At 43.3% G+C, this 11153-nt stretch overlaps 3 protein-coding genes and 1 long non-coding RNA gene across 4 annotated transcripts in view; 2 read left to right on the top strand and 2 right to left on the bottom strand.

Annotated features, from left to right (window-relative positions):
- fam32a (family with sequence similarity 32 member A) overlaps positions 1-856 on the top strand; it is a 2409-nt gene extending 1553 nt beyond the window's left edge. Inside the window, exons 3-4 of the mRNA XM_070960493.1 lie at positions 384-437; positions 609-856. Coding sequence (XP_070816594.1) covers positions 384-437; positions 609-677 — 123 coding nt within the window. The 3' untranslated portion in view covers positions 678-856. The remainder of the gene's footprint in view (positions 1-383; positions 438-608) is intronic.
- Positions 362-679, bottom strand: LOC139329884 (uncharacterized). The gene is made up of 2 exons (XR_011602109.1): positions 551-679; positions 362-507 (listed from the first exon to the last, which is right to left on the bottom strand). It is a non-coding gene; the product is annotated as an uncharacterized lncRNA (long non-coding RNA).
- Positions 857-1339: 483 nt separating the features above from the next.
- fh (fumarate hydratase) lies at positions 1340-3001 on the bottom strand. Its single transcript, XM_070960492.1, has one exon. The coding sequence runs from the start codon at positions 2999-3001 to the stop codon at positions 1502-1504; it is 1500 nt and encodes a 499-aa protein (XP_070816593.1). The 3' UTR covers positions 1340-1501.
- A 5-nt stretch (positions 3002-3006) lies between these two features.
- On the top strand, positions 3007-10951 carry hdgfl2 (HDGF like 2). The gene is made up of 16 exons (XM_070960491.1): positions 3007-4237; positions 4747-4823; positions 5392-5533; positions 6017-6196; positions 6750-6872; positions 7044-7112; positions 7236-7416; positions 7541-7625; positions 7728-8025; positions 8162-8295; positions 8396-8463; positions 8601-8671; positions 8756-8857; positions 9235-9388; positions 9473-9590; positions 9811-10951. The coding sequence occupies exons 1-16, from the start codon at positions 4166-4168 to the stop codon at positions 9902-9904; spliced, it is 1968 nt and encodes a 655-aa protein (XP_070816592.1). The 5' UTR covers positions 3007-4165; the 3' UTR covers positions 9905-10951.
- The last annotated feature ends 202 nt before the right edge of the window (positions 10952-11153 follow it).

The raw sequence follows: 11153 nt of genomic DNA, 5'->3' as shown, positions 1-11153 counted from the left end.
GCAACATAATGTACACAGAGTACCATAACATGGACATAGTGTCTTCTCTTTAGGGGTCAGCTCATCAACATGTCTACTGGCCACAAACATGGGATGCTGGTGAAAAATAACATATAGCTATTACGTGTTTGAATATTTCGAGCTACAGCAGGCAGTGGCTAGCATCTAGGCAGTTTTATCATGTGATTTATTGGTAACAGCTGAAACCTCAGCTGCTGTCACCGACGCTCACAAATAGTGACATGAATTTTGTTGAGTTTGCCGTGTTTGAATATTGTCATTCTTTAGTAGTATAATGGTAGTTAAGTGTTTAACTGACAGTGGTAATCCATATTTTTGAAGGTTCTTTTGTATTAAATGGTTTGTTTTTTTTCCCCCTAAAGCAAATGGAGAGGATTTTGAACAAAGCATCAAAGACACACAAACACAGAGTGGAGGTAAGTTATGTCCGACCTGGCATATCAGTATTGTCTAACTTGTAAACAGCACATTTACACTTTAAGTAAACTAAAGTTGTTTTAAAACATGGACTCATGTCTGTAGAATACACGTTGAAATTATTTCAGATTCATGAACAGTGTCAGCAAAAAATGTCTGTTTGTTTGCAGGATTTCAATCGCCACCTGGACAACCTGACAGAACATTACGATATTCCCAAGGTCAGCTGGACCAAATAGAAGAGGAGCAAATGGTTTTTGTTGTTGTTTTGTTTTTACTGCCTCAAGAAAACTCTTGCATGTCACATTATATTTACTAGTTTTACATATTTACAAAATTAAAATTTGTTCAATTGCCATTCAGTTGGTCATTTGTTGTAAGCTTTGGTGTATATAATAAAGGATTTGAGTGAACACACGACTTCTGTGTCTTGATACTGCATATTTAAAGTGTGCACAACATAAATTATGAAGAAAAACAAATGTCAGAAACTAGAATATACTCACTTTTTAATGAATATATATTAAATGGAACTGGAGCGCTGCACAAATGGCATATGAACCAGAACACACAAGGTACAGCAGTGCATGTTGAATCAACTGGCATGGCACAGTGTGACCACATAAAGTCCCCTGAAGGTACCAACTAATGGTCAAAAAGTATTTAAGACTTAAAATCCCAAAATGAACAAGTTGGTATACATATACACTCATCTTACTGTTGCAGAACATACTTGTGATATTGAGTAAAAGGTGCAACTGCTCCACAGGTGTATGAGTGTCATACATGGGTCATGTAGCATCCTTGAGCATTTGAGTTGTTGGATCTGATTGTTTAGTTTCAGTATAATTTAAACACTACCAGTATGCAAAACAGTAAGAAGCAGTGTCATACAACAGCACAGGATTCTCAAAATGTTTATTAAGAGACAAGAGATGTTCAGGGTTGAGAGAGGGTTTTGTCCATGCAGTTTAACCGCTTTGATGTAAATGAAAATACACTTTTCTCACAGTAAAAAATGTATTTTTTCTTTGCTTTGTAGTGTTTCTTGAGTTGTCAGAGTTCACTTTGGCCCCAGCATCTCACTCGGCTTCACCCACTGGTCAAACTGCTCCTCGGTCAGATAGCCCAGCTCCACCGCCACGGCCTTCAGCGTGGAGCCTTTCTTGTGAGCTGTCTTGGCAATGGTGGCTGCTTTGTCGTAACCGATGTGTGGGTTGAGCGCAGTTACCAGCATGAGAGACTCATTCATGAGCTTGTCGATCCTCTCCCTGTTGGCCTGGATGCCCAGCACGCAGTTGTTGGTGAAGGACACGGACGCGTCTCCGAGCAGCCGGGCCGAGTTCAGCACATTCTTGACCATCATGGGTTTGAAGACGTTGAGTTCAAAGTGTCCGTTGCTGCCTCCGATGGTGACTGCGACGTGGTTTCCCATTACCTGGGCTGCGACCATGGTCATGGCCTCACACTGGGTGGGGTTCACCTTGCCTGGCATGATGCTGCTTCCTGGTTCGTTCTCTGGTAAGATGAGCTCTCCCAGGCCGGAGCGGGGTCCTGACCCCAAGAAGCGGATGTCGTTGGCGATCTTCATCATGCTGACAGCCACTGTGTTCAGCGCTCCACTCAGCTCTACCAGAGCGTCGTGGGCTGCCAGAGCTTCAAACTTATTGGGAGCTGTCACGAATGGCAGACCTGTGAGAGAGGCCACAGTGGAAGCTACTTTCTCAGCGAAGCCGATGCGGGTGTTGAGTCCTGTTCCTACTGCTGTGCCTCCTGCTGCCAGCTCATACACCCGGGGCATGGCAGCCTTCACTCTCTCGATGCTGTATTTCACCTGCTGCACATAACCGCTGAACTCCTGTCCCAGCGAGAGGGGGACAGCATCCTGAGTGTGTGTGCGTCCAATCTTGATGATGTCTTTGAAATCTTCAGCCTTAGCCGCCAGAGCGTCGTGCAGAGTTTGCAGACCAGGCAGAAGGACGTGGTGGACCTCTGTGGCAGCAGCAATGTGCATGGCAGTGGGGAAGGTGTCATTGGAGCTCTGACTTTTGTTGACATGATCATTAGGGTGAACTGGATCCTTGGAGCCCAGTTTTCCTCCTAGGATCTCAATAGCTCTGTTGCTGATCACCTCATTGACGTTCATGTTGCTTTGAGTCCCAGAGCCAGTCTGCCACACCACCAGAGGGAAATGATCATCCAGTTTACCAGCTGAGACCTCATCGGCAGCCTGGATGATTGCATCTGCTATCTTCGGGTCGAGACCGTAGTCCTTGTTAACCTCAGCAGCCGCTCTCTTCAGGATACCGAAGGCCTTGATCACTTGGATTGGCATTCTCTCACTGGGTCCCCCTATTTTGAAGTTCATGGTGGATCTGACAGTCTGGGCGCCGTAGTACTTGTCAGCCGGGACCTTGAGCTCACCAAACGTGTCCCGCTCCAGCCTGTACTCCGAACTGGCCATTCTGGACGTGCAGATGAGGAGTTTCGAGTTGACGCTGAGTCTTTGTAAAGTCAGGAGGTTGCAGTTAAACTGCTGAACGCTTCTCAGAGAGCGAAACATGGCTTCTCAGTAGAGGTGAATCCGGGGGGAGGTCAATGCAGCCTTCCACATTATAATCTGTCATTGGGTGAATAGAAAACTGGTCGCACGCCAGCCAATGACAGGATAAGAGGGGCGGGACTTCCGCTGGGGTTGTCGTATCGCGTGGAAATGATCAGGCTGCCTCATCCGGATCAGTGAAGCTTTTCACAACAGGGCACTATTTCATTTCCGGTTTGACAACGAAGGATAATTTTCTGTATCAAATAAAAGTCATTAACTTTACATAATGTAGTAATTAAAAAATATATACATATAACTTATCTAACAGACCAACATTCAAAGAAATATGAACATGACATTTCCCATTCATATGGATTTTGTGATATTGGTACAGAAACATTTATGGCCATAGGGTTATTTGGAGAAAATCATAATAAAAAATAAGTCAGTAACACCTGAAAGTATTTTTACGTTTTGAATTTCTGAATTGAGCTGCATAAGGCACAATGTTTGTGTGTGTTTGTGTAATGACACTGGAACATATGAAAGTTGATGTGCTTTAACAATGATGTGAGTGGTATCTTGCACAAAATAATTTCGTTTTGCCTTAAAATATTTATGATTGTTGAGGTTGATTTCTATTTATGTTGTCTATCATGCCAGAGAGAGAAATATTAGAAGGTGCATGACCTCAAATAGATAGATAGATAGATAGATAGATAGATAGATAGATAGATAGATAGATAGATAGATAGATAGATAGATAGATAGATAGATAGATAGATAGATTGTTATAGTGATGTTGTATAGGGTCCAAATATGTATAATTGGATTGGACTTTTTTGTGACATTAGACGAATTTTTATTTCATACAGCCATCTACTGCACCGACATTTAATCGCAAGGATAATTTTTATTTCATGACAATGTTTCGTTATCCGAGTAGGAAGTCCTTTATTTTGAAGACTAAAATTGATAAATCACCGGAAATGTTTTGTGTCTTCTAAGTGACTTCACTCCGCGGTCTCTTCTCGCGGTAACGTTAGTATGCTGTTAGCTTGCTAGCTAACCCTACCGTTTCCAGGTTTCGTGTCGACCTGAAAAAAAGCAAACGAAGAGAGACACAGAAAAGCTACGCAGCTGAGTACGTTTTAAATCCAGGCTGCATAGACGAGTGGGACAATGCCACACAACTTCCAGCCCGGAGACCTGGTCTTCGCTAAAATGAAGGGGTACCCCCACTGGCCAGCCAGGGTAAGCAAGTATCGTTAGCAACAGCCGGAGGGGCGGAGGGGATGAGCTGCTGTGCATGGGACGCTGGAGAAGGTTCTCTGTGTATCCTCGGCACTGTCTAACATGGATACCCATCACACACATACATAACTTAATTGTTGGAGGGCTGTCAGGCTGCGTTTCAGGCCCACAGACAGTGTACGAGCACCTTAATTTGCATGAAATGCTGTTGGCCTAACGTTAATCTGAATGAAGACGATAGCCCCGAAGCTAGCGCTGTTATTTTTTTAAATGACGTTTGAGATAACTCAATGTCTGTCTGGATAAGAAGCCATCTTCGCCGTGTAAAGTCTATTGTGCACCATATATCCATACAACTGTGATCACTTGAAATTAAACCTATAACATTTTGTTTTTCCAGAGATAACTAACATCAGTACATGCTGCCAACATCATGTTTGAATCTCAGAAACTTGTGTCATGTTGTGTGTGCCTCTTGGTTTTTACCTGAAAGTCTTGCTTGTTTACAGATTGAAGATGTGGCTGATGGGGCCGTGAAACCACCTCCTAATAAAATCCCAATTTTCTTCTTTGGCACACATGAAACGTGAGTACTATATGACCAGTTGTTGAATTTAGTAATTAAAGGTATACATAGACCTGTAAAAATTTTAATGGCTGCAAGAGCATTTTGCTTGTTTAATCTATTTTAAAGGAGGGAGTCTGATTCCAAAACTGGCTGAAATTCGTTGTAGTAGTGCAGTCACGCATGATTGAATTGTTTGTGCAAGTTTTAATTTTAGGCCTTTGACTCATCTGTTTGTTAGCTTGATCTCCTCTTGAGTGCACTGGTGTGAGACAGACACAAAATTCACTTATTTTACCTCTCACCGTTGCTTGTCAGCCTCCTTCCTCAAGCTTTATTCTTTTCTGGAGGTCCACTGTTAAACATTGACTGGTGCCACGTTGAGTGTGCAGTATGTTTTGGAGAGATGTGTTGATATGTCTGATCTGGCATCAGACACCATCTGTTTGACAAGATGGCACCTGCAATACATGGATCCGTCACTAGGTGGCACATTCTGCTGTTCTGAAGTCAGAGGAAAGCGTCCTTAATTTCCTGCTTCATGATCACATTAAACTTTGCACATTTTCTTTGTTTTTCTCTTTCACAGAGCATTCCTTGCAGCAAAGGACCTTTTTGCCTATGAAAAGTACAGCGAGCGCTATGGAAAGCCCAACAAAAGGAAGGGATTCAATGAGGGTTTATGGGAGATCCAGAACAATCCACATGCTTCCTACAGTGGCCCGCCTGTGGTAAGTTTCCTTGATATCAGAGATGCTAAATCCTGAAACGTCCACAATTCAGCATTATCTCATCTCATACTCTAAAAAAATACTGTAAATGTACACTTAGGAGGTAACTTTCTCTGATTTGTGTGTCCATTGTTTTAGGACTCATATGCAGGTCTTTGCTGGACCCTGAAGCACTTTGAATATAGTTGAATTTGTTGAAATGTGCTATACAAATGCCTCAGACTAAGGCATCCTGGTGGCCACTGGTTTAACGTGTAATGCTCACTGCAACAGCCATTGCTGAATTTTGACCAGGAAGCTTTTCTGCATCTCTGTCCCCATGTTTCCGTTCACTACATCAAGGAAAGCCAAAATGCTGTAGAATACTCATTAGAAATGCTGCGGTTGCATGTGAGAGGCTGGAATGGAGCACAGGCTCTGCAGACTGCAGTGTGTTTAAGAGAGAGAATTTGCATTAACCTCCTTATCGTGGTTCCTCTGCAGCCAGCCAGCTCATCTGACAGCGAGGGCAACAACGCTGGAGGAGGAAGTGATGAAGATGAGGATGAGGAAGAAGCCGCTGTGCCTCAGAAAGCAGACTCAGGAAGTGAGGTCGACTCAGATTCTGGGAGTGACGACCAAGGAAGGGGAGGAGGAGTGAAGAGAAAGCCACCGCCTGCAAAGGTAATTGTCATTTTATTTCGCTGTCAGCATAAATAAATCACTGATTAAACTAAACAGGCTGTTCAGTGATTTGATCAATAAATCATTAACTCATTAGATCACACTGTAACTGTGTTTTTGAGCTTGATATAAAATTGCATTCTTTATCTCAATACTATTATACAGTTATATTCTCTAAGATATTTCTTATTCCTTTTGTATTTTTTGACTGGTGTACAATGGGAGAAACTGCAACTAACCCAGTTTCCCCTCAAGGATCAATAAAGTATTGTGATTCTGACCACAAGCGGCATCAGCAGCACCAGTGTTACCAGAACGATTTGCAGTGTTTGGATATTCACTGCAAGTTTTTCTGCTTAGATAAGAATGAAATCAGGAGGTAACAAAACAGACCGCTAATTACTAGTAGCTTCTTGTTTTCGTCATCATAGCAACGACAAATGCAACGTTGAGCCATGATTAATGCAACCTTGTCAGGTGTCTGAAAACAAATGACTGCAGTTACAAAGTTGATTAAGTTCACTTTGTCTGTTTTCATGCTTTTCTATTTTAGCGGCCTCCCCCTCCAAAAAAGGCACGGGGTTCGTCCAGTGACCGAGATGTCGAGGAGAGCGGATCCCCCTCTGAATCAGAACCCACCCCTTCAGAGTCTGACTCCGGGAAGAACAGTGACCAAGTAAGTGCACACATAACATGGTGCGACTGTTGTGTAGGGGCGTCATGATTTCAATTCTGAATTTAAAATCGGAATGAGCTTTCAGACGCTGACTAGCAGTTCTTCATTTCAAAGTGCTAAATCCACTACATTACATTACAAAAATGTCAAACATTTGTTTTCTTCCAACAGGATTTTACTCCAGAGAAGAAATCTGGTGGAAGAGGTGGGAAGAAAGCAGGAGGCAGAGGGAAGAAAAAGGTGAACCATCAGTCCTGTTGCACACTGAAAGGATTTGAGTTGTTTGGGGGGTTTTTTTCATGGCAGTTTGTGATTTCCTTCTTTCTCTCCGACTCCAAATCTCCTTCCTCTGTGATGCTGCAGAAGGCTTCGTCTGACTCCGATTCAGACTCAGGATCCGCGTCAGAGAAGAAAGTAGTGGACAGCGACTCAGAGGACGAGAAGCCTCGACCAGCTCTGTCCGGCTCTGAATCCCAGTCCGGCTCAAAGTCTGAATCAGACTCAGATCCGCCTCCCCGGAAGGGACCACAGGCACGCAAGAAAGGTGTGGCTTCAGTTTGTTTAAGACTTATCAGCTTCAGCTTTATCCAGAATTGTAGAGATGAGTGTTGTTTGGTAGTAAAGGAAAGATTTCAACGTGCTCTGTGCTTACTTCTTCGCATCCACAGAGAAGCCTGCACCAAAGCCTCGTGCACGGAAACCCAAACCCGCCCCGGCAAAACGAGCTCCTTCATCGTCCTCCGACAGCGACAGGTCGAACTGCTCTGAGGACGTTTTTCCTGTTTATGCACCACTCATTAAATACTATAATGTGAGTTCAGCCTGTTCTAAAAGGGAGCTCTGTTTATTTCACAGTGACAGTGAACCCGACTGCATCAGCGAATGGAAGAAACGAGACGAGGAACGCAGGCGAGAGCTGGAGGAGCGCCGGAAAAAGGAGGAGGCCGAGGAGCTCCGCAGGCTACGCGAGAGAGAGAAGGAGGAAGAGGAGAAAAAGAAGAAAGACAAAGAAAAGGGTAAAAAAGGGAGCGACAGTGACAGCAGCAGTAGCTCAGACGAAGGTGTAGACGATCACCCGCTGAAGAAGTCCAAGAAACCCCCTCCACCCCCGATCCCTGCGCCCTCAGACTCAGATTCTCCCCCACCGTCTGAGGTACCGTTGCCTACCAACAAAGATCCTCTAAATGGAAAATCATCTGTTGCATTTTGATTTATTTAAAATCATAGTACTGCAGTTGATTGTTGGTGCTTTTGACACGTGCAGTTTCTTGTGCTTTTCCCATCCAAAGGTAAAGAAATCATCCAAGAAGCCTGACAACCAGAAGAAGGCAAGAATAAAGAAAGAGAAGGAGCGAAAAGAAAGAAAGGAGAAGGAGCTAAAAGAGAAGAAAGCCAGACGGTCAGAGGAGAAGTCGAGAGCGAGGTGAGTGCACAATGGGGAACAGACTACGGTATGCAAACCTCATTAGAAGAACGTCATTAAGATTTAATGTGCACAGATCACCGAGTTCCTCCTCTCTCAGGTCTAAGGCTGAAAAACCTAAACGCAAACCAGAGAGGCCGCCGGAGAAGAAAGTGGAAAAGAAAAAGGGTCAGTCTCTCATGCAGTCACACTCACTTTCACAAGCACGGCAGCAGCAGGTGGACACATTCACACAGAGATCAATCGTGTTAATGGCGTTAAGTCAGCGCAGCATATTGACGGTCACTTTGTGTGTCCATATGCAGAACCATCGCCGGAAGAAAAGCTGCAGAAACTCCACTCTGATATAAAGTTTGCACTCAAAGTGGACAACCCAGTAAGTGACCTCTATGACTGTAGCTAATGCACTTTTCACTTGATTTAGATTTTACTTGTCGTTAATGTACGCGTGTGTTTTTAGGACATTGAGCGGTGTCTACAAGCCCTGAAAGAACTGGAGGCCGTGCCTGTCACCAGCCAGATCCTCCATAAGAACGCTGAAGTTATTGCCACACTGAAAAAGGTGCATTTTCTCTCTATTGATTGACTATTTCCTTTTTTTTATGTTTGCAAACTGATCTTGCATGAACACAGTATAACCCACATAATTAAAATAATTTAAAACATACAGAACATGACGTCCCAATTAAAACTTGGTGTTTTAATTACACTTGACTGTACAGTAAAGGCTCCTTTGCTGAGTATGGATTGGTTGGATGATACAATAATCCTCCACAATGTGTGTTTACAAGATGATAAATATTGTGTATCAGCCTCACTTTTTCTGTTCACATTGTTTGTTGCAAACTGGAGGCGGGTGTCAGTGCTGCACTGTATTATTCTCCTTTAAATGACTTTCTCCATTCTCAACTTCTTTCTTTTTACTTGTGCGGACTGTAGATTCGGCGGTACAAAGCCAGCACTGCGGTCATGGAAAAAGCTAGTGATGTCTACAACAAGTTAAAACTTCGCTTTGTGGGTAAGCCGGAGGTGGCAGCTAAACCTAAAACAGAGCACAAGGACCCAGCAGATAACGAGGAGACACAAAACACAGGTAAAAACCTTGCAGTTTGCCACCATCTGGGCTCCTCCATTTTTGTATATTTTCTCATCTTGTACCTAAATTTGCATTTTCTAGACTCCGCTCCAGTGAATGGGGACTCGGAACAGAAAAAGAATGATATGGAGGTAGAAGAAAAACCAAAATCGCCTGCCCAGGAGGAGAATAATGACGAGTCCGCTTCAAGTCCAAACAGGTGAACGTCCCATGTGAAGCAATATACAGTATTGTTGCTCTATTTGCACTTAGCACGGGCAAGTGAACCTCCTCAGAAAGTGCCATATTTACTGTGGGTTTAAGCAGAACCATTTTTTGTAAAACCATTTGCTAACCATGACTAAGCGTATCCCCCCTGTTTGATACGCCGCGCTTTCAGCGCAGCAGCGGTTGTGGCTGATGACGTACTTTCTCTTTAGACGGAGCCCCGACAGCCCTGCTGAACAACACACGTACGAAGAAGCAGAAAACTCCTTCTCCGCGGAGACGGAACCGCCTGCTGTCGAAAGCTGAAAGACCCTGAACCACCACTGCAGTGGACCAAGTGCTAAAGACGGTGGCCTCTTTGTTTGATGTCACACAGTGCTCCTGGCCCAACAACGTTGCAACACACACCCAGCATTTCCTACAGTATCTGTTACGTCGATGTTGATGTTTTGGACACTTTGTACTTTGACGATATCAAACCAGAAGGCCCCGATGCTCAAACTGTTCGGTCCATTATTTATCACAGTAAAAAGGAAAGCTTATTAGTGTGATAGTTTGTGGCGACACTCTTTTGTTTTCTGAAATGTACTTTTCCTTTTATACGACACTCGGCCCGTCCTGGACCCCCGCCCCACACCCCTGCTCCTGGCTGCTTTGTTCTTTCTACCACATGAACTCTTCCTTCGTTATTTCATATTATATGTATGTTGAATGAGTACATTTTTCAGCACTTCTGACCAGAATTTAGGCTGGCTTAGTATGAGATGTAAACTGATGATTCTTGTGGGGAAATGGAGCCATGACGTAAAATTTTCGCTAATTTTGTGCGACCCTTGCTCACATCCGTTGGCTTACTTTTTTTGTATAAAGCCTACAAAACATTACAAGGGCCACTTGTCTGTGTGTATGGCATTGTGAGGGTGATAAAGTACTGTTTGTGAGTCTTTTATGTTAGATATTTTTTTAATTATCTGGTCTCGATCCAGTTAATCCAGTCTGAAATGTAAAGCCATTAATTGAGTCACTTAAAACTGTTTTCCAGCTGAGGTCCACCTACTTTTTTATGGCCTTGTTTGCAAATATCTGCAGTTTTGTCTAAAATAATAATTGCTGTGGAGTTAAAACACCTTGCACTCTTGTCTCCCCATAGTGTCCGCTTTCAGTAACTTGCATAATTAATGGAATAGCTGTACAGATTGAAAACTGCCCTTAAAAGCTCTTGAGATCTCATGTAGTTGCAGCCTATTTTGCCATTTTCTTGTCATATGCATACAACAGGTGTTTTTAGTGCTATGTAAATTGGTAAAGCATTTCTATCATTAAGTTGAGACTTGAATAAAAATCTCAGCATGGGTTTTGTCTCTATGTCATTTCTAAGTGTGCAGAACTTTTTGTGTAAAAGTGCATCACCATATAATTGCTTCTGGTATGAAACTGATGGTCAACCAGTTTAGCACCCCGCTCTCACCTACTCCGCCTACTGTCGCTTGTGAATGGCCGGTTCAAACGATGAATTATTTTAATTTGGCGTCCCTATTTTCAAATCGCTAGTGTC

The sequence above is a fragment of the Chaetodon trifascialis genome, chromosome 4 (assembly GCF_039877785.1).
Source record: "Chaetodon trifascialis isolate fChaTrf1 chromosome 4, fChaTrf1.hap1, whole genome shotgun sequence".
In the NCBI taxonomy this organism is placed as follows: domain Eukaryota; kingdom Metazoa; phylum Chordata; class Actinopteri; order Chaetodontiformes; family Chaetodontidae; genus Chaetodon; species Chaetodon trifascialis.
Note: the sequence above shows the minus strand (reverse complement) of the source record. Positions and strands in the feature narration are given on the sequence as shown.

Excerpts from the sequence above, each read along its gene's own strand:
- fh (XM_070960492.1), bottom strand. The coding sequence starts at position 3,001 with ATGTTTCGCTCTCTGAGAAGCGTTCAGCAGTTTAACTGCAACCTCCTG.
- hdgfl2 (XM_070960491.1), top strand. The coding sequence starts at position 4,166 with ATGCCACACAACTTCCAGCCCGGAGACCTGGTCTTCGCTAAAATGAAG. Across the intron at positions 8,026-8,161 it reads ATTCTCCCCCACCGTCTGAG|GTAAAGAAATCATCCAAGAA; the intron begins GTACCGTTGCCT and ends TCCCATCCAAAG. Across the intron at positions 9,389-9,472 it reads CGAGGAGACACAAAACACAG|ACTCCGCTCCAGTGAATGGG; the intron begins GTAAAAACCTTG and ends TGCATTTTCTAG.